We start from the raw sequence: 27,058 nt of genomic DNA on the forward strand, positions 1-27,058 counted from the left end.
CATCATGTTATGCATGCATTATATTTCAATAGCTGACATTTAATACATTACTCAGCTACTGTGTTAGGCTGCATCTGTGCTCCTCTAACAAGCGTCTTTGAGGTCGGGAAAGACAGTTTATAGAAAGTTACTGGTTTCATGGCAAATAGTGGCACCTGGCAAGTGTTGTGGGAATTTCATCATCAATGATAGTGCTATTAGCTAAAGTTGAGATGGAATACATATTGTTTTATGTGTTGATTTTTCCTGTGGAGCACTCAGTCATGTGCTGGTTAATTATCTGTCATTAAAATAGAAATATCTAATGTGTGAATAAAGGAGGAAATTGTCCAATAAGTCCAATTAAATCTGGGATAGGAGACCTGATTAAGATGAGGGAATCCGGTAAACACTGATGTGTTGAAGCTTTTCCATCTCGTGTGATCCATTTAGTCAGTAGTGTTCCACAAGTCATCACTGGGTGGCAGTGTTGATTGAAATATATTTAAAACCTGCCTTCATACAAAACATGTACAAAGTTAAAGACAAAAATGTTTAATCCAGACATTTTTTTCTACACACAAAACAGTTTAGATTAGAAAATAATTAATTTAGGATTAAGACTGTACTCATCTACTTGATCAAACAAATGTCAAAACACATTAAAACATTTTCATACAACAGGTGCATATTAACAAAAGCCTACAATAAACTACCTCCTATGTTTTGTCATAGTATTTGGAAAAAAAAAAGGAAAGTCAAGGCAACTATTTTACACAACAGAATTGAGGCACCAAGGTCATTTTATAGATGATGGGAGTCTAGAAATTAACTGTACTCAACTTAAAATACAGTATTTCAGAGGTTTGTTACGGAGCGGCCTCAGTGTCGACGGGTGCACTTATTTTGCGACTTGGAAAAGCAAAAGTTGCACCTTTGGTCCATTAGAACAGTTCAAGTGATCCCTCTAAGAAGGGTGCGATCAGCCACGGCGCCCCGTCCCAGTGTCCACCTCACAGACTTAAACACTCATTCGTATTAAGTCTGGAGCTCAGGGCTGTTACATTAGGAAATCAACGAGTGCTTGAGAGCTCTCTTGCAGCCCTCTGAGCCCCAACTTTACACACTTCTTGCCCTGCTGTAGGCGCTAAACTTTTACAGAGCACATTATTGATTTGTTTTTACCCAATTTGATCAAACACTTTAATACAGAGGCCAATTTTTCTGTAGACAAGTGAGCAAAAGTCTCCATTTTATAAAACTACATCTGAAAAATGACATCACACTTTTATGGTGACAAAAATGCTTCTGTCCCAGCTAACGTGATTTCACCAGGTAGTGTTTCAACCCTCCTGCTTTCACATTTCTCACTGAACAGATTGGTGTTAAAAGTCTGTGAGGTTTTACAGCTCAGGCTGGACATTGTGACTGGACCACAGGGAGCACCTATGACGAGGCTCTCTTCTCCTCGTACGGAGACTCGTACATCTCCATGGGTGGGCAGGTGCACACGAGGTGCTGGTCGCCGTATATGTCATCGATCCTGGAGATGCTCGGCCAGAATTTGGACTCAGGCCTAATGAAGGGCTGGAAAGGGAAAATAAATTCATTTAATGCGTCTGTTTTGTTTGAATATCTTTGGTATCTGAACTGTTGAAAGTAAATCTAACGATTCATTGATGATCAATATAGTTGCAGATTCATTTTCTGTGAATCAATTTAGCATTTTAGCCAGCACAAAAATAAATTAAAAACATTCAACAGGAACATCTTTGTCCATCTTACTCTGGATAATCTACGTACTTTTGAAATTTTAATATTTCAGTGCTGAGAGCTACATAAACAATTCTGTTTGCCTTTGCTGTACTGGGGTGGAGGCAGAAATCTCATGGATATCTCAAGACATTTGCAAATAATACAAGTGTCTACAGGGCTTCGTAACTATCGAGATGGTGAAAAAATATTTATGACAATTAGTTTGTTAAATTTCTATAGTGTAGATGACACAGATACAGCGATAGAGGCTGCTGTACGTCAACCGTCAAATCAGGCATTTCTTAAAAGAAACCTTTTGGTTGTTCTCTGCACAGATAGGAGGAATTAATAGCAATTCTTACTTCTGACCACTAGAGGGTAATACAGACAACATATTCCCTATCTTAAGCACCCTTAGCGCTGCAGAAAAGTTGTAGCAGAGGGTGTGTAATGTACTCAGAGGGATGCATACACTCACCAGGGGGAAAGCAGCGTGCTCCCTGGAGTAGGGTCGGTCCCAGTTGGAGGATGCGATGCAGGCCAGAGAGTGAGGAGCCATCTGCAAACACACAAGAGGAGCTTCATATCAGCTGCTGTGCTGCATCTTTTCACCCCTGACAAATCAGTTAAATCCAACCAGTGGCGTACCTTGAGCGGGTTGATGCGGGAGTCCATCCGTCCCTCCTCGATGTCTGCGATCTCCTGTCGGATACCAAGCAGGGCGTCGCAGAAGCGGTCCATCTCAGCCTTGTCCTCCGACTCTGTGGGCTCAATCATGAGGGTGCCAGCCACCGGCCACGACATGGTGGGTGCATGGAAACCTGGACGCCAGCACAAAAGGAAAACAAAATCAGACACAAGTTCTGTTGGTTTTAAATGACCCAATAAAAGTTTTAGTTTCTAATTTGTGGGGTTTATGATCCTGTACATTAAATAGCCATGTCTCCATTAAATCATCAAGCAAATTTTAAGCAAACCCTTGAAATGCTGCAAGAAAAGAAATGCGAATTAGTTGCGTTTCCATTAACCGGTTTGAAGTAACTTTGACCTTCTAACCCATCTACAAAAGAAAACTGGAGAGAGGTCCTCTTCAGGAATTTGTTTTAATCAGGCAAGTTTTAATTATTCTTTCATGTCTGTTCCATGCTGTCTGGACATTACGACAAATTAATGCAATGATTCTGTGAGCTATCTTGTTGAAATGCCTCTTAGTGAGGTGCTAAAATTGAAAGTAAATTTAAACTGGGCTTTTATTGTGAGAGGTAAAAGCATATTAAAATTAAATTAAAATCAATCAATTGAATACTTCTTCGAGCTTGTTCTTCTTCTTGTTCTAGCTAATTTCTAGAACGAGACTCCAATAGTTGCTGAGTGCTTCGACCAAATACCGAAGAATATACAGCACATTTTGTATTAAAGTTAAGGAGGAATGTGTATAATAATTCAGCCTACCGTAATCTTGCAGCCTCTTGGCCACGTCAACAGCCTCAATGTTCGCAGTCTTCTTGAAAGGCCTCACATCCAGAATAAACTCGTGAGCTACAAAACCTGTTCAGACCAACACATGAACAATAAAGAGAGATTTTTAAATGTAAAAGAGGCTTTTTAGAGAGCGCACCAACATTGATGGAAATATAATGCTTTCACAGCTGTTACCTTTCCTGCCTCTGAAGAGGACCTTATAGTGACCTTCCAGCCTCTTGGCCATGTAGTTGGCGTTGAGGATGGCCACCTCTGTAGCGTGTCGCAGTCCTTTGGATCCCATCATCTAAACACAGAACACAGAGGTGACGTTAGCAGGAGAATTAGAAAACTTCCACACAGCATATTGATGAAAATTATAATTATTTAGAATGAACTTTCTCAACCAGGTCGAAAATATCTAAAAAGTACGCAAGTGAAGCCAACTGGATTTTACAGTTTTAGTCTTGAAAAATAGTGCTGACAACAAAAGAAGGCTGGCTGCTTTGACTTAAAAAAAAAAAAGTTAAAAGTGTGCACATCGTGTTGCTCAGGCTTTGCTCAACACTTCTTCCTGATAAACACCAAATAAACACATACTGAGCTACATGCAGCACCAGCCTGACATTCCTTTAGTTTATCACAAATACACACTTCATTTTATGTGACTGTGACATGACACTCAAATGTCAGCCAGGTGACCTTAACAGCACTGACTGTGTGATAACAACATGTGAAGAAATAAAGTTTAAATGCCTGAAAACATCTAACCAGTTCATGAAATCAAAATAGAAGATTGTTTGTTTTTTAAAATCACATACTTTGCACTGGTCACCACCTATGTGTCAGTATCTGGCCCAACAATGACAAAAAAAAAACGTAGTTTCGTCAGTATTCATAATAGTATTTTAAACTATCATTTCCTGGAAACAATCAAGGGGGTTAAAAAGAGTCACAGCATCATATCATGTACAAGGGTACAAAACATGCGCAGTGAAATCTGGTCTGCAGTCGCTGGAAAGCTCAATAGGTGGCACACTATCATAGAACATTGAGCTGATTGATTCGGTTTACTGAGGTCTCCGCAGTCGACCTTGGGTTTTTGTGTGAAAAATAAAAGATATGGCTGAGAATTACAATTATTCAATAATAATTATTGAAAAGGTCATATGCTTTTATATCTAAACGCTCTATTGTATATTGGCTGCCATCCAGTTGAGTGTATCCAAAAGTTCTCTCAGGCCAACTGCACCCAAGGAGAATAAGGAGCGTAAGCCGAAAGAGCACCTGAGCGAACACCATCCCTTCACTTCTAGCGCCATCTGCAGAAACCCTCCAACATCGCAACTACAGTTAAACTGCATGTCATAACCCACAGCTCCTATAGGGTCAGAGAGCATGTCCCAGCCTTCTTTGAATAGCCTTGGAAACACTTAAAAACGATGACTCATCCTGCACACGTATTTTTATTTTGCGTCCAATGAAATGCTTTCTCAAACTGTCATGTCCCTCCCCAGTGACTACGAATTCTGCCAGTTACAGACCAGCATACAGGACCTACAAGCTAGCTCGTACTTATAGAACGTCGAAAGGGTTTTTGGTTGTGACAAATCCCAAGATTGACAAAGTCATCACAAGCCATGGTGAAGGGACTGCGTCGTCATGGAAGCTTAACACCCACCCTCCCTTCTGGGGCTTTTCATTATGCTAATGTGTCTCCTTGCTCCACATCTGAGCTCCTCCTGGCGAGTATGTGAGAAAGAGATTAGAGGAAGAGACGTGAGGATGAAGGAGCCAAAGCTGCCAAATGAGAAATCCTAGGTTTTATAGCGTCAGTATTGAGCAACGTCAGCCACATGTGGAGGTGCAGAATTTACATGTCACACCACTTGATAAAAAATATTTCTGTAAGAGGATACATCTGTGTTTCCTCGCTCTAAGCTCCACCAGAAGCCTCCCTCTACTCACTTGTCTCATCAAAGTCAATTTAAGGGATGGCATGATGGCAGAGGGGGAATAATATCAGGGTCACGGGAGGAGAGAAGTTGCAAGGAAGCATAAATTAGCATAATGAGAAGTACCCCTTGTGTCCTTCATGCTCACTGTTATCAAAGTTTGTGAAACATTTCATGCCGTCTTGTGGAGATAACAGCAAGAACATCAGTGATTTATCTGTGCTGACCTTGATGTAAGCCCAGGAGATTGGCAGGATGGCGCTGGAGCCCCAGGGGGCAGCGCTGATGGTGCCCAGCGAGCTGCCGGTGTTGACTGAATGCATGGGAACCACCGGGTGGCTCGGCAGGAAGGGGGCAAGGTGGGCCTTCCTGATGAAGAGCAGATCAATGTCATGAGAACAAATGTGAAACTTGTAAAAAAAAAAAAAAAAAAAAAAAAAGATGCTGTGATTGTGTGCACCTGCATACAGAGAGTAAACATGCAGGTGTGTGCATATACTCCGAACTGGTACTGTCACCTACAGCATCGCAGCACATTTAGCACCCTGGGTTACATAATTCCAGTTAATCCAGTAAGTCTGGATGAATCTATTTTCTGACTTACACTCCAATCGGCCCCATGCCAGGTCCTCCTCCACCATGAGGGATGCAGAAGGTTTTGTGCAGGTTGAGATGAGACACGTCGGAGCCATAATCTCCAGGACGACACAGACCCACCTGGAAAACACCCCAAGGAAGGACATGAACTATTTGCCGGCCGCAGTGGCTGGAAAATGTACCTGTCAATGTTATCATTTCTATTTTTGAACCACATTACTGAATGGGACAGGGGAAACACACATCCTACTGTACGATTACCAAAATTTGCCAGCATTTGGTGATGGTAATTTCTCACAATATAGACTGAGAATTTGGAGAAGAGATTGCCTAACCTTGACTTCAATGACTGATGCTATATACACCTTAAATGTAATGCTACAGTTGATAGCTTTTATACAGTATAACCTTTTGCCATATTTGCTGAAACTGTCACTATATCCCGTACATGACACAAAGCACCGCCCACTGGCCAGCACTGTGGGGTCTAGCATATTCTAGTTTGCTCCAGCCAGTGGGCGGTGCTTGGTTTTTGCTCGACTGTTTCCAACATGGCGGCAAGGTCACAAGCGTTCTCATTTTACAGCTAAACAGTAAACTAAAATATGTTTCTGAAAACATTTGAGTTGAGACATAAGCAACGCAGTAACTGAATCTTCATTCATATTTGATCAGCGCTGCCTAGTTTGATGATGTGACTGAAGTTCATGAGTCGTGTCTGACATAGCTGACAGTTGCGTCACATTGTGTCAATCACGTTTGCACACCGAGTCTGAAACTGTCGTCCATCATAAAAATGTTCAGAAGAGGTTCGATTTCCTGCGTTTTTCACGTCCGTCAGAGCCTTTAGAGACGTTTGACCAAGAATCAGTGAAGAAAATGTGGCGGTGAGACACAGCTGTAACAAGACAGAAGAATGGGGTGCACAGAATAATTTTATGACTCAATTAGCTCACGTTCAACAGGTCAGATAGTAATATTCAGGTGGATGATGATGAAGAGGAGGATGATGTGGACCACACAGAATGTGGAGACAGAGGGAGGACAGCTCCGCCCCTTCATGCAGCTGTGGTGTCAAATGACAGACAGGGAGGGAGTGACGACAGCAAGATAGGTAACTCCAGTGGAGAGAGGCAAAGGACGAAATGTGTCTTTTCATTTTGTTACATATCGCGCATTGATTAGAACGATAAAATGCATCAGAATCGGTGAGCAAGGTTTCTGTGCGTAACTATTTTTTTCAGATGACGGATTAAAAAAATGTATGAAAAGAACGGACTCAGTGTGCAAAGGCATAAGAGACTTCTCAGCTCTGACTTGTTGATTCTGTTCACGAGGGGTGGATTCTTGCAAATGCCACCAAGAGCACTATGAGGAGGCAGAGGAACGTGGTTTTGTTCACAGATTATCTGTCTCATGTACTACTGTAAGGATATAATTACAGTGTTAGCAAATATGACAAAAACTTAGTTTTATTAAAGTTAACAACTACAAGCGCTATATATTATATATGATTTCTGACATGAAAGACAGTTTGGATTATTTTATTTGTTCTGGTTGTTTTGTAGCATTTTTAATTTCAAATTAACACTTATTCATATGTAAAGCGTCATTATTAAATGCCAATATTTTTGCACAACTCATTGTTTTAGGCCTTTGAGAAGTAATAATGTAAACGAATGAAAAAAAAAAGTAATTTTATTGAAAATCATTTTAATATTTTAATAATCTCTTAATTTGACCATGTGACAGGCTACTACCACTAAAAGAGGAGGAAGTTTGTATTATAAAAGTTGAGGGGGCAGGGTCTGTAAGTCCGTCAGGGATTGGTGGGATTGGCGTAAAAACCATCACCTGCATATTATAGAGACCAAAGGTTATCTATTTACAGCGTGATAACACACATCTATAAACCTTTATCCTATTATCACAAGTAATAGTTTACTTTCTTTTTTTACTTGCATCACAGAACAGAAACATTTTGTGGTCATGTTACGCTGCCATTTCTTCTCTCACCTGGGCATTCATGTTGGCACCATCCAGATACACCTGGCCTCCATTCTCATGAATAAGATCACATACGTCTCTGATCTTCTCCTCAAACACACCGAAGGTGGAGGGGTAGGTGATCATCATGGCTGCCAGACTCGCCTTGTGTTTGTCCACCTGGAGGAGAGGGCAGGAATCAGGACATCGACATCATTAGTACTAAAACTGTGTAATGGAGAGTTGGGGACTCATAAATTTAAGTAACGTCACATCAATGCCTCTTGGTGATTTATTATTTTTACTTGACTTCAACGCTACCATGGTATTTTATAAACTCTCATTGTAAGAGCCACTTAAACAAATATTTATATTTGGTAAAAATGTCTGTGTTGATATGAAATATCATCTAGGCTCTGCTATTGTTTAAGTTTGCAAAACCGTTTCTTTATATTTTGAATAGTGTACAGTAGTGGACTATACTAAGGTCATGTTTATATTTACTTCATTTATGTGTTAGAATACAGGCACAAGCTATTTACACCAGGTATGGTGCTGTGAGGCAGTTTAGTGCGCATGACAAAAGGAGACATAATACGATGAGAATATATAGAGATAGGATATCGAGTCGGTAGTGGACCGTACTTGTTGTAATTTTGGAAGGACTTGACCTGCCGTTTTGTTTCTTTTTTGTGTTCAATAAACCTTGTTCAACTTTTTCCCTGTCTCATGTGAGTACTGTGGACCTTCAGAAAAGGTACAGAAACGTGTCAAAACCAAGACACCTGACAGACTAAGCGGCCTGGGACCTTTGGTATGTTGAAACGGCCACTATACTCATAGGGATCTGCAGAGAAGGTGAGCACTCCGACATTAAAGACTGAATAACCGTAACTGAATTTAAAATTTTGGCCATGTACCAACAGTGTGACAGGCAATCCACACTGCTTTACAAAAAAAAGTTGATATTTCATCTTGTTTATCAGTACTCACAAAAGTGGTAGTCCAGCAATTTAGCACTGCACTATTCAAGTCAAGTCAGAGAGCTCATAAAATACTTTTTTTTTAAATTATGGTCAAAATCTATGGAGCAGTGGCTGAGTTATCCTCACTTTTAGTCAATAGTGAGTGTCAAGCTCCAAAAGCACTGGATCCTACAAGTCACATAACGCAACTCAATAGTGTCTGAAAGTGCCAGCATCTTTTTAACAGTGCCCTCATCTTATCTGAGATAAACTCAGGAGCAACTAAAAAAAGTTGCTGGTGCTCAGAAAAAAAACACTTTGTGAAATGTGTCCACATACCATTTTTTTTCTGAGCACCAGCGTCTTTTTTTCAGCTGTTCCCAATGAGGAGAGAGCATAGAGAAGAAGTGCCCCACCTAGTGTCTCTGTTCAGAGTGCTCCGACTTTTTGTGCGACTGCTCCAAGTGCTTCTGGTTGAAAATCTTTGAACTTTTCAGAAACTAGCACAACAAAAACAGAAAAGCCCGTTTGTGCAGATCGGCCAAAAACTTAATGTTGCTGGTGAGTGTTGTGCTTTCATCACCGTACACACTGTAATGTTGTTAACTGTGTATTCGGCGATAGTTGCGATAGAAACAAATTCCACGCATAACACATCATTACAAAGAGCACTAGGAGCGCTCTTTTTATGAAGCGCCCTGCTGCCACTTCTCTGCCAAACAAAAACGCTATGTAGACACAGGCCCTTATACAGCTGCTCTCTCTCCTTGTAACATGTAGATTGAACATCATTTGTGAAACCAGCAGTGCAGTTCTCACCAGCGCCTTGAGGTGTGGTAGGTCGATGTTGCCATCTTTGTCCACTTCCACCACCTGAACCTTCATGCCGGCCATCTGAGCGCTCGCTGGGTTGGTGCCGTGTGCTGACTTGGGGATCAGACAGACCTGGAGGTGAAAGAGAAATTATCAATGCAGTAGGAGAGAGTTGCAGCCTGGATGAAAATCATGCAAAACAACATTTTGACAAAAGTCCTCTCTATTATATTAAGGTATCCATTCAGGCTCTGACTGCAGGGTGACCACTTATTTTCCAAAAACATCCTCATATTAAGGCGACAAAAATGAGAATCAAAGTCTGGTTTATTACCAAGTATGTTTTTACATACAAGGAGTTTGCTTTGATGCATTTGTGTATAACAGTAAACATATTAAGAGGTGAACTTTATTATGATTCATCTCCTTGAGTTAGCTTGAATCTTATAATGCTGCTTTGTTGAGGAAGGAGTACTAAAGAACGGCATGGACACTTTAAAGCTATGCTTATTTAGCTTATCAAAAAAAGCTAACAAGAAGTGGCTTGGCATGAAGGAATATTAGATACTGTTGTTATACTGTAAAATAAATAAAAAATAATTACTTTATACTCAAAGAGAAGTGCATCAAGGGTTTCTGTGAGGGGATATGCAATAACTTTCTATCTGGCCAACACCCAGCACTAGCACTAATGTGTAACCTGTGCAACAGGTCACTAATTGATTTTATCCCTTATTAGGGCGACACTTTTGACATTATGCAACTTGCACAAGAAAAACTGGGGCACTTAGACCTGTGGGTTGGGTAACACTGACAAATGACTGACTGAGAAAACACTGCAGAGCATGTCACACCAGTGACTTGCAGTTCTCAAAGTCTTAAAACCTCCAAATATGGAATCTTGGAAGCAGGTAGCCTATAGTGGGATCACAGCGTTTTCAGCCCCTTTGTTTGCACAAACGGTTGTCAGTTTGGACCTTGACTGTTTCAAGAGATCAGGCCACTATCTAAGATGTACGAACAAGGGAGCCATTAAAAAACGAAGGCCGATTTAAAGTACAGGAAAAATACTTTAGTCAGCCAGTCTTTAATCTGAAGGGGCGTCTTATCTGGCTTTGTCCTCGAGCTACTTCCAATCAGCACGCCAGGACACTGAAGGAATTTCTTACTAGAATACCTGAAACATGTTAACCTGTGATGCCAAAGTGACCTGTTGTAATGCAGGAACAATAAAACTGTCAGGAAATCTAAAGCTGATAGGGCTACGGCTGTGGCACTGTGGCTTATGTCCTCATGTTCTTCATGAACTTCAGTCAGCATAATCAAAGGAACTTCTGGTCATAAATCATTCTTGGATATCAGCAATATTACTGTGGTCACAATAATCAAACCTAAATGAATAGCAATAAAAGTATTGCTTCATTGCTTTTAGAAGCACTTTTAATCTTCAAGAAAAACAGGGAAGATTTAAAGTTTTATTTTGAATAAAGTTTGTGCAGCAGCTGAGGCTTCATACATTTCATTTCTCATGAGTTTCAGGAGCCCCAGGTTTACGTGCTTTGGCTCCTTTGGTTTGGGAAATTTGCTTACTCACTTTCTTGATAAGAGATAAATGATTCGATTGATACCACTCTCATGACTGTGTATCAAATGTGACACTGCAGCCAGCAGATACTTAGCTTATCTTATTGAAAGATTGGCTACCCTGGCTCTGTTCAAAGGTAACAAAATCCACCTACCAGCACCTCTTAAGCTCACTAATTAACTTTTCTCTCATTTGTTTGTACAGTAAGGAATGACAGGTTGTGTTTTTAACAGTGAGTTATGGGTGAGATCTGACCTGCTGCTGGCTGTAGTTTCAAATTTAATGCACAGACATAAGAGTGGTATATATATAGATCCGATCTGTAAAATCCCTTCGTGTCTTTGATTAAGCTGCAGTCTTCCAATTATCTGAGCGGAGTGGTGAACGAGTGGAGCGGGATAAAATTTATGATGGAGTGGACCGGAGCAGAGCGAAGAATGCGCAGAACCAAGCGGAGCGGACGAGCAGCGCAAAGTGACAGGTCTGTGAGCGAGGAGTGGAAATTTTCACCCGGTCCGCTCCGCTCACATGCTCAGGCAAGAATGCATGTGTTTGGGAAGTACTGATCATTGACTGAATAAATGAGACTTGGATTTTACTGCATAAGATGTGAGAGTTTAGAAACAGATGCTTGGATTTAGTTTTGCTGTTGTTAAAGGCCGTCCCCAATGACCGGAATTCATGATGAATGTTCGCCTTTTTGGATTCTCCGTTCACTGTTACCTTTCCGGTGAACAAACAACAACAGAGAAATTATTGATGAAAAAGGGGGTCAGCATTTAACAACAGCAAAACTATGTCAAAACATGTTTACAAACTCTAACCAGAGTCCTGCAGTTCAATCCAACTGGTATGCTCCATACTCCCAAAACACATGCATTTTTGCTAATGCACGAGCGTTTGACCTCTGCTCTTGTGTTCCTTTGAGCAGATTTCAAACAAACAGGCTTATTCAGGCATGCTACTTGTCCTTGTGTGATACTGTTTATGAAAAGTGTTTTAAATAGTAAGGTTTTAGTGAAAATGCATGTGTTTGGGAGGTACTGAGCATACCGATTGGAGGACAGGAGTCATGTGAGTGTTTGTAAACGGATGATTTGCTGTTGACCCTTTTAGTCCAATTCATCAACGATTTTCTCTGTTTTTGGATTCTTCTTTCACCGTGGAGGCATGCAAGAAAACGTTTTCTTCATCAAAAGTCACTAATGTCCAAACGATTATTTACTGGTTGAAATATTTCTATTAGTGCAATTAAAACCTATCAACTTCCACATGACATTAATTCACACTGACTTTCGGTATGACTGCAGCCAAGTTAGGCAGCACACTTACACTTCTCGAGCTCTCTCCCTTTGAGTTCAGGTAGGCTTTTATGGCAGCCAGGCCAGCATATTCTCCCTGAGCACCACTGGAAGACAAACACACAATGGTCATGTACAACACACACACACATGCAGACACACGCACACACACACACACCCTCACCTAAGCACAGTTCAAAGACCAGTCTGCAGGCATTACCAAAAGGGGAGCGACAGATGGGATGAAAAGCAGGCTGCATGATAACTCTGCAGGCCAATGTTTGATGGTGAGCGTTTCATAAACCCTCTGCTGCTGATAAAGTGGTGATAGACAGCAGAGGCGGGTGTGTGCATGCTTTATCAGCTGAAACGTGAAATACAAAGCATTCACTTCCTAAGATTTGACTACTGGATACTGACTGAAGTCTGAAATCAGCTACAAAGTCCTAGACAACACAGGGAATGTCCTGGTTTTTCACTTCATAAATAAAAGGTCTCATTTCCACTTTTCTCCCCTCAGAGTTGTGATAACTGCCAAAGCTAAGCACACATGCATAATTATAGAGGTTAAGACCACTTTTTTTGGAAAGAAGGATAACAGGATGTTAAAATAATGAGTACATGGTGACAAATCTGTAAATCATTATAACCTTACACATGTTTTTTTTACAGCCAGAACAGTGGACATCTGCAAATTGAATCCATAAAAAATAGTCTAAATAGTCTCATCAGGGGTTAAATTTATTTACAGAAGGGGAAAATTTACATGTTTAACCTTATGTTTTTGGCAGGAAATGCCTTAAAATTTTGTTAAAAAAAACTTTTGGATGCTAAAAGGCTTCTTGAGGTAAAATTTCAAAATAAGCATCACAAAACATGCATCAGGGACTAATGCTTGATGAGTTGGCGTTATGACCACCTGTATGCTGGTATATGGAGATTTGTGCCTCAACAGAAAGGTGTGTGTTACCTGTTTGGCTGGAAGGAGATGCTGTCATAGCCCGTCACCTCACAGAGGTCCCTCTCCAGCTGTCTGAAGAGCTTTTGGTAGCCGTCAGCCTGGTCCAGAGGCACGAAGGGGTGGATGTTGGCAAACTCCCTCCAAGTGATTGGCTGAAGAAGAGAAGAGAGCGGTTAGTGGGAAAGAATCCAACCTTTCCAAAACTACTTCCTGTTAAGCTTGAAGGTTCACTTTTTTTCCACAAAAGACTTTAAAGTGTCAGATTTATTATGATGGATTTAATGTACAAAGTCTCCAGTAAGACGTTCACGTTAGTTCTGAATATGTCTATTTGTTCTAAAGATGTGGCTCGAGTTACTAACCATGAGCTCTGAAGAGCTGTTGAGCTTCATGGTGCAGGAGCCCTAAAGAAGAAAACAACATTTACCATCACATAAGAAGCAATGTGCATTTAGACTGTTTGCAAATCTGAATTTGACTCCTGGTAGTACTAACCAGTGGTATCATGCTGTGCACCAGGGAGATGTCTTTGTTCTCCAGGCGCTTCATGTATCGCACAATGTTGGTCTCAGAGTGATAACTGAAGGTCAACCAGAGAGGCAACAGCAGGATTAACCGAGGGCACGTTGATCCCAATACACTGATACAAAGTTATTAAGTAGTCTGCTTACCAAGTGTATTAGTTGAAAGTCTGACTGAGCAATTTTCAAGCATGTCACAATCATTATGTCAAAGAATAAACAGAGGACTTAAGAAGTTAGAAGCCCTGGTACCAGACTGTCTTTATGGCACTAATAAAGATAATATGCTCCACTTTTGGCAGCCAACAGAGATGCCTGTGTTGCTACAAAGGCTCACACTGTCCAAACCCATGTCTGCTGCAGAACTGGCTTGTTACACATTAAATTACTGAGGAACAGCACATCCTTTTAAAATAACAAATTAGGCCAGATTTTGAAGTACTGCCAGTGACCATGAGGCCCAACAGCAGCTGCATGTTTCTTAAGGGCAACAGGGGTCAATTACATGACTGTTGTTTGAAAATTATTAGAGTTTTTGGATAGTAAATGTTCAGTATGAAATCATTATATGAAAATAACAGAGTACACAAAATGCTCTGAAGCAAATCAACCTGTTTCTCATGCAACAAACAAAAGAGATTTAACACCAGCAGTAAGTGCAGCAGGGCTTCATACCAGAAAACTGGTACTGAAAAGTCTCAGTGCCACATTGTTGTCTGCTGTGTAATGTGATACAACAACAGTGTCGTGTGCAGCTGTGTTTGATGCCAGGCAATCAACATGGAAAATCAGACTGTAATATTTGTGGCCAAAGGCGTCATAAAGTAATAAGAGCAAAGTGTTTGTTCAGTTTGTTATCCTTGGTTTCGTGATAGACTGTGTGCCATAAGGTTGCAATTGAACTGAGAGTACGAACCTGTTAAAGACCTGGTGTGTGAGGTACTTGCTCGTCCTCTTGAAAGGACTTCCCATGATCCCCTTAACCCGCTCTCCCATCTTTTCAGCAATCAGCTCCTGAAAATTTAACATTTCAAAACATCAATGCTACTTCTATAAAGTAACAGTCACTGTGCAACCCTGAAGCAGAGGCACAAATGAAACTTAAATGTGAATGACAACAGATAAATGAGTAAAAAATGATCGACATACAGCTGAAGATTCGCAGCCAAAGACCCAAAGCAGGTCGTCCAAGTCCCTCTCAGTCACCGTCTCATCCAGAGAGACACCCAACTGTTGGCGGAGAGAAGGAGAGATGGTAACTATTAAAAACTCTTTTTAACAACAGCAAGACTCTGGCATGAAAGCCTCTGTCTTAAATGGTATGTTAATCTGGCGATGTGCATCATTTCAGATTGACTAAAGTAGGCAAGTACAGTATAACAGCTTGTTTTAACAGCTTGAAGGAGATGTCAGAGAAATGGGACTGGCTACTCATGGATTATCAATGGTAGGATTGTCTTATCAAGAAGGTCCTCTAAATGAATATCTGGAGAGTTCTGAAAATATTGTTAATATGGGACCAAAACAGTTATTATAGTTTGTATTTTTCCTACGTTTTTTGTCTTTATTTCAATTTTGTTTTGTTTTGATTTCAGTTTAGTTTTAGTTTCCAGAGTAAATTTGCTTGTTTCAGTTTACTTTTTATTGTTTAAAAATGTTTCATTTTAGTTTAGTTTTTCTTAGTTTCATTATTAGTTTTAGTGGGGTTTTTTATAATATGGGGAGTTTTTGTCAGGGACAGAATTAAGATGCTCGGAATAGGTATTACAATACAAACACAACACTTTAAGGCAGCTGTCTCACAGTTATGTAGACATTAGGATTGCCTCCTAATAGTCAACCAAACGTTAATCAACCAGAAAGGTCATAAGACAGCAATATTTTATTGGTCACCATGTGGGAATTTAATTTGAAAGGACAGACACAGGAAGTGGCCACGCTCAGCAGTCAGACAGGAGTCACGTTACAAACCAATCACAGCCGACAGATATCTTTCCCTTCTTCTGTAAATATTCAGTCTGATAAATACGGAAAAGTTGATCATGTTAGTGCAGGGCTACCCAGAGCTTTACATCTGTCCCACAGACGATAGGCCTACACACTTATAAACAGCGCCTGGAAGAAGATCAGCTGTGCACTCAGGATTTCAGGTAAATAGGCTATGATACTGTGCTTGTTATGGTTGCTTAGCAACCTTAGATGCAACCTGCTGCTGCACTCTTGAAAGCTGGCACAAAAAAGGCACAAGAATAGCATCTAATCCCAACCTCACGTTTTCCCAGGCGGTTAAAGACGCAGCATGTGTACGGTCTCTAATTTCCAGGGCTGGTACCTGCGGTTATTCCACAGGCTAGTTAATAACATGTCGGGCAGGAAATCCAAAGTGTGGGATCATTTTGAGAAGGTGAAGGACGAACCCAAGGTGATATGTAAACTCATCTTCATTGGTCGACTACAAACATGACGTATCATCTGAAACATGGAAGTAGCTACATGCCCATTAGCCCACAGCGTCATTAACAGGTGGCTCGCTCAGTGTGTGACGTGCACTTGTAGATAAAATATAGGCCTATATTAATGAAGGTTCATTAGTACGGTTTTGTATTTCTCTGTAATGTAGCACAGTGTTAACAATGTTACTGATACTATTCTTTCTCACACCTTCGACTCAAACCATTGTGTTGCCCCGCCCAAAATATATCATTTAATAACTGAATTAATATCGTAAACATGCGGGGGACTAGTCGACTAATGGCCCTAAATGAGGACTATTGGTCGACCAGGAAAATTCTTAGACGAGGGCAGCCCTTATAAAACATCTCAGTCTCAATTAACATATGTACCAATGCCTCCTCATGCTTACTGAGTTGACATCTCCTGTTTATTTTTTATCTTATTTTCAATTATTCTTAATTTGTTGATTTTCTGGTGGTTTGGATTGTGTCATCACGTTGTACTTTATGGTCCTGCTTCATTTGGTTGTACCTCTTTGTAGCACTATGCTGCAGGGCTACTGCTACAGCAAAGTATTGTTTCTAAAAAACTGTTCCACCCCGATGATTATGATCCTTTTTGTTTGTGAAACCATTGGTAAATCTGCGGTGCAGTACTTTCCAAAAGCATAATGTTCTCACCACTCCCTCGGTGTAGACTCTCAGGTTTATCTGCCTCTGGGCAGCTCTCTCAAAGATGTCTTTGGCTGCTACGCTGCAGTTGATCTTTAGAGTGTCGAAGAACATCTCACTGTGCAGCCGGTGCCCTGCTCTCTTCAGACCTGAAACACAGTGAATAGTTGCATACAGAACTGAATAAATGTGTGTTTATCTTTTCATGGAGGGTGGAGGTGGATAAGAAAATGCAAAGATTTTTTTTTTGGCGCATTTTCCTCATTTTGCATGAGGTTGAAATGCTGTAATATTGTTTTTTTTGTCCAGTCATTCATTGTATCATTTCTCTACAATGTGTCAGATTTACTCATTGAAGGTTGGCAAAACTTGAAATGACACATGTGCTGCCAATAAATGTTACAAATAGTGAAAGATTACTACACCGAGAAAATTATGCCGATCAATGAAAGCTCGATTTCGAGCTCAAAATATAACAAACTTACCTTCAGCAAGGATCAGAGCAGCATTGTGTGTCCTCTCAGCGATGTGTTTGAGTCCCTGAGGACCATGATACAGTGCGAACATAGCAGCCATGTTGGCCAGCAGAGCCTGAGTCAGAGGTTGAAAAACAGGGATGAAAATGAGAAAATTAACAAAGTTAACTAGAAGACAAAAAATTAAAATTCTTCAAATTCGGCTCGCTGACTGACAGCAACTCCAAATACATAAAAACACACTCTCCCATAATAGTGGTTACAAATATGCTACTCCTTATTTCTCTTTGGTTGTATTTGTGGAAATGATAAAAAATCTACAAAATGTAAGCCTGGTCGTACCTGTGCGGTGCAGATGTTGCTGGTTGCCTTGTCTCTGCGAATGTGCTGCTCTCTGGTCTGCAGAGCAAGCCGATACACCTCCTTACCAGCCGCGTCCCTGAAATGTAAATGTTTCCAAATGACACTTTTGAGTTTCTGCCACTGGTTGTAATATGAAGCCCCATCCTCTTCTAAAGTGTATACTGAACTTCCCTCCAAGTTATTCTGACTGATGAGCGTCTCACCTGGTGACTCCAACCATTCTGCCAGGCATCATCCGGATCAGGTTGTCTTTCACAGCAAAGAAGGCAGCGTGGGGACCACCATAGCAGAGAGGAACCCCAAATCTCTGGGAGCTGCCCAGGGCGATATCAACGCCAAACTCGCCAGGAGGACGCAGCACACAGAGGGCCAACAGATCTGTGGCACAGCATGCCAGGGCCTAGACAGGGAGAGAACCGAGTCAATGGATGAAGTTCATCGTCATTCATAAAAACGACAAATATTCTGACTAATCTGCAGCAGCTAGTTTGTACCTTATCACACATATACATCAGAAATGAGCAGTTCCTGTAAAATAATGGTCCAACCATATCTTGATAGAGGTTTACGCACATCCCACCCCTCCATTAAATCTGCACAAAACCAGTGTTATCTTGATGTAAATATACTACAGTGTCATCAGCATAAAACTTTAAAGGTAGGATCTGGAGGATTTTCAAACAAAACAAAATATAGACATATACAAATGAAATCCTGCTTAATCATCACCTATGGGCTTCTACTCATGTGTGGTGGTGACTCTGTTTGCAGAGCTCCTGCCCTTTAACTGTATTTTGATGTTTTTGTGAGCTGGGACCGCTTCTGGGTGGAGATTTCCCCAGCCAATGAGAGAGCGCAGGTGCCGTGCCCGAGCGTGTCCGAGTGTGCACCAGCACGAGCCTTGCCTGAACCTCTTCTGTGAAGCCTTCTTCCGTACCTCCGGGCTCCCTACACCAGGGAGAGTTGAGCCTGATAGGAGGGGCCGAATTTGAATGTGTGTTTACAAACAGCAACTGGAAAATCCTCCAGACCCTACCTTTAAACAGAGCTGCTGTGAAAAGGAGCATCCGATGATTTCCTTTAGAATGCAATTCAGATATCAGATATGGACACAAACAAAACTACAGTTGCAAACCTAAGACATTGTGTAAGCATCAAGGGGGGAAGAGAGGGGGGACAACATGCAGTGAGGGGCCATTGGTTGGATTTGAACTTGCGGCCGCTGCAGCAAGGACAAAGCCTTTGTCCATGGGGCACCTGCTCCACCAGGCGAGCTAATGGGCGCCCTGTTTTAACAGCTTTTGATGTATTAATCAGGAAAAATACTCGTGCTGACGCGTTACTGTGGTTACCAAATCATGATTTGCAGGTATAGGATATACACATGACTATACAGATTAATTATAAGACTGTGGACAGATTTCACAATCAGCAGACGGATTTATTAGTAGCTAAAATCACATATCTGCCATCATAACATCTTGTGGTTGGTTGGTTCGCTTTCACACCCCACACAGACTGCACCAGAAACCCACCTTCTCAGGCGGTCTTACCCAGGCAAAAGGACCTGAGTTTGTTTTAACTGAACCAAACATGTTAGGTGTAAAAACACTGTTACTTGTTTTTGTGGTTAAAACTCTCTTACCCCTCCCTTGTGCGCCCGGTCCACGAGGGCTGTGAAGTCTTCCACCCTGCCATCGGTGTCAGGATACTGGAAGAGCACACCGCTCACATCCTTCCCACTGAAGTCCATCTCATGAGGCAGCTTCAGCAGTGTTTTCACCCCGATGTAGCTGCAACACAACAGGGAAACTAAGAAATAAAGCTAAATAATGATAAAAAGGTAAAGCACTGAGCACCTCTATAAGAAAAGCTGTCTGTCGTGGTTTTAGCCCAGTGGTATTTAATGAAATGAATTATTTTTTGTTTTTCCTATTCACTATATGGATTCCTTTATAAGGAGCTCATACATTGATTTTGCATGTGTAATACATACTTGGCTCTGGTCTGCACCACAGCAATGGTCTGGGGATGGCAACGTGGGTCAATGTAGAAGGTTCTTCTTTTGTTTTGTCTGTCAGGAGTAAAAAAATACCGCCTGAGATACAACTTATTCACAAACTGTAACAGTAATTATTTTAATACATATAATTATATTTTACAACACAGTGGGAGCGGTAGTAGTAATGATTCTCCATGCCATTGTTTGTGTTTGTCATCAGCTTGTAAATACCTGTGGCAGAGCTGCATGGCTTCAGCTGCAGCCGTTCCCTCGTCAAGCAAGGAGGCATTTGCCATAGGCATGCCAGTGATGTCACAGATCATGGTCTGGTAGTTGAGAAGCGACTCCAGGCGACCTTGAGAGACCTCAGGCTGGTAGGGTGTATACTGAGTCACCCTGAGAACAACACAGACACAATGAGACAACAGTTTCAGAGGACAATGGCCCAAGTTGGTGGTATTCAAGGAAGCAAAACGGGACAGTGGAATGCATTGTATGACTCCCACCCCCCCAGTCCTGGGATTTTGAAGAAAACGTGGGCAAGGATGGCTGATTTGGATTTGGGTGAAAGAAAATCTTGTTCAGCAGGAAACAAGAGAGAAGCATATCATCAGATCTCACGAGTCACAAGGATTCCTATTAAGGGCACGACAGCACAACAATTATGCTTTAAATGAGTCGCCAAGCCTTATATATAAACATCGTTACTTATCTGTAAGAGGAAACAAGCTCCCTGCACTTTTAAAAATCTGTTAAGTTTCCTCTATGGGAGAGTCACCTGAAGACACTCACCAGCCTGAATTCTCCAGAAGATTACGCTGGATGGGCGGTGGTACTGAGCAGTTGTAGTAGCCCATGCCGATGTAGGACCTCCATACTTTGTTCTTGGATGCAATCTTCTGTAGAGTGTCCAAAACCTCATTCTCACCTGTAAAATATTTAATCTGTGAGTATAATTTAGTCCTCTGGTCTCTGCTTTACTTGGCCTGACACTACATGATAGGGTTGGATGACCGAACAAGACAATCCAAAAACTGATGGAAATGGAAATCAGCTGGTGAAGATTCTCAGTCATTCAGGTCATGGTAATCTTCAGTGCTATATCGTAGGCAACTGGACTTGCTTGATTTTCTTGAGGACGTTTCACCTCTCATCCAAGAGGCTTCATCAGTTCTAAGAACTTTTGGAGAACTGAAGAAGCCTCTTGAATGAGAGGTGAAACATCCTCAAGAAAATCAAGTCCAGTTGTCTACGATATAGCACTTAAAATGGAAATGTGTCGTCATCAACAGCAAGTCGGCAATTTTGGATAGTAAGGGTTACGCCTCTTCCTACCTAGATGTGATGAGAACAAGCGAATGCACATCAAATTGTTTTTGTTTCCCAATGAAGTTGCTTGTTTGAAAAACTGTTCGCCCTGGCTCTATTTTGGAGAGGCTTCGCTTACCTCCAACCTTTTTTTAAAGCAACAGCAAGCAGTTGCCCCTCGCTATTTCGCTCCTTTTTGCTATGGACAATTTCCTTTCAAGTTGCCGGCACCGCCCCAGAATGCTCCAAAATTCCCATTCCCTATTATAGGTATTTATTTAAATTCACTTGATTAACCAAAAAACAGGAGTTCCTCTTTGTTTGAGTGTATCAAGACTTTCTCAATCAAATTTACAGAAACTTTACACACTATAAAATATTATAACTCTATCATAACCTGCTATGGATGCACATGACCAAATTAAATAAATGTAATTAGGAAAGCCTGAGTTTCAGTGTGATCAATGACATTAAGTCACAAACAGTCCCTGACCTCATGCTCTCATCTACAAAATGGTCACGAGTGCTGTGAGACAGGAAAAATACCTTACGGCTGAACTTAGGATGAGACAACAATGCACATAAGATATTTCTGTCAATCTCAGAAGTAAACATCAAGAGACGGACTACAGCCATGGTTTCTTTCAGTTATTTAGCCCCATTCCCCGGTGCTGTAAGGAAGCTCTGCCAATGCACAACCAGCCTCTGAGATTCCTCTGGCCTTCCTGGCTGCCTAGCAACTCCAAGGAATGGACAATGCCGCCCGTCTGAACCGAGAGCCCTGACTACTCCTGTTTTTGGAAAAGAAAGACACCTCTAAGTCTTTGGTGGTGAGAGGGACTGTAGCCAGTATACAAGTGGATATTTACAGCTTTCTGTAAAGGCTAAACCGTGCACATTCAGTCTGGCGGTGTGAATCAGCCAAATACAGCACAGGAAACTGAAAAAAGCAGTGATAATCAACAGGTTCAGGGTGAGATGTTAGTGTGTATTTTTGTGTGCGAGTTTGTGTCAGTAGGGAGGACTGCTTTCCCATGGTCCCGGAGTTCTACAGGGCAGCAAAAAAGCCTGATTCAGAACCATCCAGGAGGTCTATTGTTGAAGAGAGAATCCCTCGCTGGCTTTGCAAACTGAAGCCCTCCAAAGCTGAACAAGCACAAAACCAGCACTGCCTCCAGTTTGTTCCTTCAGCATGGCTTGTTGCATTATGAAACCTGACAGAGTCAGCGGAGGGGCTGACACGAGGGTGGAGCAGAGTGACTAGGTGGTGATAGAGAAATACTTCAGTACCTGAGGATTTGTAACTGCTGTCTTTTTAACAATGCTCTTTTCTAAATGTTGGATTTTCTGTAGGATCTCTGGTGTTAAAGCTGACTGTGTCAGGTCTCTGTCACATCAGTGACGGGAGTTCATGGTTGCAGAGTCATGCAAGAGAGTCATTACATGTCAGCATTTATTTATCATCACACACAAGATGCCTCCGCACAGCTCAAGTTAAACAGATCATGTAGGAATGTCTGTGCTCGGGTTGGGTTCTGAATCAATATCGTAGTTTATCCACTTTCAGAGGTATCATATTGTGACGCGGTTATATTTAAAGCTGAGACATCCGCTAATCAGTCGACATAAAATGTAACAATTTTGACAATTTATCAAAGTCACGATTGATTAATTAAAGTTTTTTTCTCCTTGCTTGTGAAATTCGCTGATTTTCTTTGAGCTATGTGATAGTAATTTTTTTTTTTGAATTTACTGTTTTGAATGTAATATTGTATATAATTGGATTATCATGAGACATATTGATTGATTTTACCCGTGGTGCAACTAATTTTCATTGTTTATTAAAGGATTAGTCGTCAGAAAGTGGTGAAAAATGTTGATCTGTGTTTTCCAAAACCCAAGATGACGTCCTCGACTGTCTACATTTTGCCCACAACCCAAGATTATTCAGTTTATGTCAGTGAGGAGGAAATAAACCCGACAATATTCACATTTAAGAAGCTGGAATCAGAGGTTTTGACCTTTTTGTTCTTAAAAGATTACTCAAACTGATTAACTGTATAATATAAAATTAGCTGGTGATCAATTTAACAGTTGCCAACTTAAAGATCAATCATTGCAGCTCTACTTTACTCTTAGTTTTGCACGTCTGCACACAAAACAGCAGCCCCAGTTCAACAAATTAACATAAGCCTCCCTCCAAGCAGAAACCTATTTGCATTTAGAAACACAGATTATTCAAAATCAGAATCGGAAATACTTTGTTGATCCCTGAGGAGAAATTGTGATTTGTTACAGATGCTCCCATGTAAAGAATAGAGGATTATAATATGTAAGAATAAGAGTATGAAATAAAAGTGTGTAAATATAGAGCAATAAATAAAATAAAGTAGAAATGAAATGTGTATTATGCTACCATGTTTAACACTAGTACCTGAGATATAAACATTAAAATGTTAAAACAAAAAATGATAAATAATTCATGTAGTCAGTCATCATTTATTCATCTTTCCCTGACAGAAGCACCTGCTGTATCTGCTGCTAAAGCCAATTTACTTTAATTCATTGCCTAATCTCTTCCACTGTTTACTGGAAACCGCTCCTGATTAAACCCCCATCATTTCTCAGTCTCCAGCTTGTGAAATCAGCTCAAACAAACTCCCTCAAAGGAAGGACTGTGTATGTGGAGCTGACACATATTGCATAGGAGGAAAGGGAGAAAACACACACATCCCTACGCAAAAGTCACCTTATTAGGAACCCCCTCGGCTGTGATGTAATGTGAACGCTGTAACCAGATTGAACTGGACTTGGGACCGGAGCTCAAGGCTAAACTTTACACTCCAGTTGCCATCCTATGAGCATCGGCGGCTTCCCAACAGGAGATTGGTGCCGCTCGCCGAGTTTCGCAAAAACAACTCCAAATATGTTCAAAGGAAGACTTAACAGGGGAGAGCGCTCCACGGCACACAATAGAGGTGCAACCTACATTCCAGCCACTCACTTGGCTTCATTTAACTGCCCGTTTTCATGTGGGAAAAACCTCACCGTGCAAAATAGCTGGAGACGAGGGGGATAAACACACTGTTTTTATATGCATTTTTATTATATCTGGCATTTTAAATCGGGTTTGGCACAATGGCATCCGGGCTGATCATGCAGGGTTTCGCCATTGGGATGTCACATAAGGATGCATCAGTGATAAATATATTCAAATAAAGGTAAACTTACAGATTGGATCATCCATTTTCATACTCCGCTGCATGCGGATGGAGGCTGGAACCGTGTTTTCGATCAACTGGTCGATCGACTGCAAAAAAGCATTTTAATATATAAAAGCGCGCAGAAAATGGCTGTTATTGATAAATAATAGCAGCAATTTGCTCAAATGACATGTTTTCATGTTCAGATTTGGTTTAATAAGAAGGAAAGGGTGGTTTTGCGCCCAATTGTGGTGGTGGGGGGATGAGTGGTAAATCTTACCTCGACTCCCAGAGCATCCAGCATTTCTCTCTTCTCCCTCTCACCTGGACCAATGTGCCTCTCTGCAAAATCATCATGTTTGGGTAATATTCTCTCTATCTGTCTGGAGGAGACGGCCGCAGACGTCCTCAGACCTCGGGCTGCTGTCAGTAGGGATGCCCCGCTATTTCGGATCCTGCACTGAAGTTTCCAAACCACGCGGCTCTTGTCACTCAGACGCCTGCACGGTGCGCTGGGATTCACCGACTTGGCCAAGAAGATCCCCCAGGACTTGGCGCAGCTCTGCATCTCTAAATCACTTTGCAAGACAAGTCCGCAGAAACTGGTGAAGCCTCTTCTTTTTTTTTTCTTCCTCCCCTCGCGCGGCAGTTTCCCCCCACTGACACTGATGCGATCCCTGCCGGAGACTCTGCCAACTCCTTCAAACTGCAGAGTTTATACAACTGCACAGTTGCACAAGAGCGGACCAATCAGAGCAGAGACGCTGCGTGACGCAGTGACGAGCCCCGGTCAAACAGCTGCTTAACTTTCTCACGTGCCCACCCTGCACTGGTCAGGAGGAGGAAACAAGAAAGAAGAGATGTTTCAGGGACAAGTTACACTTTCAAAGTCCAACCTGAGCGCCTGGGTGTGCTCAGTGATAGTGTGTGAGGGCAAGAGGGTAATATGGGACTGTACACTCAGACCTGCTAGGCTTTTACCCAATGGCCAATAAAGTGGCCTTAACCTCCTGCGCCTATTGTTAGATATGCATTTGTAATTTCCTCTAGCTATTTGGGATCAGTAGGACCAGATAAGTAAATAAAACGTCACATTGCCGACAAGAATTAAGTCCCAATGTCCTCAAAGCAGACTGTCTTCAAGTGTCTTATCTTGTTACAGTTGCTAAAATTGGTCAAATTTGTTGTCATATCAATCTACAGACATTATTAATCATAAATTAACAAGTTCCAATCATAAAATGTGATCAGGTTTTGGCTCTTGTCCACGTTTGTGTCAGGACTGGCTGCAGACTAACAGGCCTAAGTTAAGTGGAATGAAGTATAAGCTCAAGTAAACCGAAAATGTGATGTCCTCATATGAGGACACAGGGTCTCAGGAGGTTAATGGAATAACCACAGAGCTTGTTCATTTCTATTTTACAATTAACTAATGTTCGTTTATTTTGCCACACATTACTCATTGTGTGGAAGTGTGGGGAAATACATACAACAGATACAAGTCCAATTTTCATACTTCAAAAGAGAACCATAAGAATTGTGAATACCTCATACAGAGACTCTAGCATTCTTGGGATACAGTCAGCAGCCCTGAACCTAAGCCCCTCTTTACTGAAGCTGCTTAAGGTGCTACTTTTTAGTGCAAGGAGGTGTGTTCTTCTTCAGTGGATTTCAGATACTGTCCCTATGATTTCATATTGGATCCAGAGCATTATTTAACTATGAGCTTCTGGCTCAAGGAGCAGCCGTTCACGTTTTTCACCTTTGGGACCCTTTTCTGGATTATATTGGAAATGAGGCGGACCAGGCCCTCAGGAGTGGACTGTTTTGAACTGGATTTGGGTTTTTTTTTTTGTTTGTTTGTTTTGTTTTTTTCCTCGCAAGTGTGGAGAATGTATTCTGTGTTAGTTAGGGAATAAGCTGGAAAAGAGGATGTAAATGAATATGCCCCTTATTTTGTATGTAAGATGCTTAAATTTGAAGATTTGGTCAACTTTAAAACAGCTCAAATTATGTACAATTATGTAAAAATGATGTACAATTATGTAAAAAGACAATTATTACCTGAAAGTATCCAAAAGTTGTTTCAAAAGAGAGAAAGTCAACATGCTTTGAAAGGTGTCTTTATGTCCAAAAAAACCACTGGTGAGGACCGATGCCAAACTACATTGTATCTCAGTTAAAGGAGTGAGTTTATGGAACAGTTGTTGTGAGGAACTGAAAACATGTAGAACATTAAGTAGGTTTTAATAACGTATTGATCAAATATGAAAATGGATGATTAAACTGTAATACTGGCGTAGAAGAACAGGGTTGTTTTGTGTGTGAGTTGTATTTTGTCTTTGTTGCTATTTTGCCGTGTTTGCCTGTCTTGGTTTGTTTTGTTGTCACTTGCTTCATATGATGTGCTGTTAAAAGGGTCAGTGTTATAAGCCTACACCTTTTTCGGACAGCAACAGTGCCTAAGTTAGGTTAAATTACTTTATTGTAATGTTTTGTACTGTACTATTGAAGTATCTGCCATTTTGTGAGAGGCTGTGACTTTATTTACATGAATTTGTAGATTACCACATGATATTCTTATTTCTATTTGCAGACCGAAATAAATCCTAAATTCTAAGACAGTGATGTGTCAGGTGAAAACATACCTTATATGTAGGGCTGTGTATTGGCAAAGACACAGGGGTTACGATTCAGTATAT

At 41.2% G+C, this 27,058-nt stretch overlaps 1 protein-coding gene across 1 annotated transcript; it reads right to left on the bottom strand.

The window, feature by feature from the left end:
* Positions 1 to 522: 522 nt before the first annotated feature.
* gldc (glycine dehydrogenase (decarboxylating)) lies at positions 523 to 25,058 on the bottom strand. The gene is made up of 25 exons (XM_050051542.1): positions 24,637 to 25,058; positions 24,385 to 24,463; positions 20,638 to 20,773; positions 20,077 to 20,241; positions 19,840 to 19,917; positions 19,489 to 19,636; positions 18,047 to 18,243; positions 17,823 to 17,919; positions 17,490 to 17,595; positions 17,014 to 17,153; positions 15,029 to 15,109; positions 14,796 to 14,893; positions 13,854 to 13,938; positions 13,721 to 13,762; positions 13,368 to 13,510; positions 12,429 to 12,504; positions 9,518 to 9,643; positions 7,764 to 7,913; positions 5,755 to 5,867; positions 5,378 to 5,519; positions 3,391 to 3,502; positions 3,187 to 3,282; positions 2,383 to 2,555; positions 2,213 to 2,293; positions 523 to 1,566 (listed from the first exon to the last, which is right to left on the bottom strand). Exons 1-25 carry the CDS (start codon positions 24,922 to 24,924, stop codon positions 1,426 to 1,428), a joined length of 3,093 nt encoding a protein of 1,030 aa, XP_049907499.1. The 5' UTR covers positions 24,925 to 25,058; the 3' UTR covers positions 523 to 1,425.
* Between the last annotated feature and the right edge of the window lie 2,000 nt (positions 25,059 to 27,058).

The sequence above is a fragment of the Epinephelus moara genome, chromosome 8 (genome assembly GCF_006386435.1).
Source record: "Epinephelus moara isolate mb chromosome 8, YSFRI_EMoa_1.0, whole genome shotgun sequence".
NCBI classification, from domain to species: Eukaryota; Metazoa; Chordata; class Actinopteri; order Perciformes; family Serranidae; genus Epinephelus; species Epinephelus moara.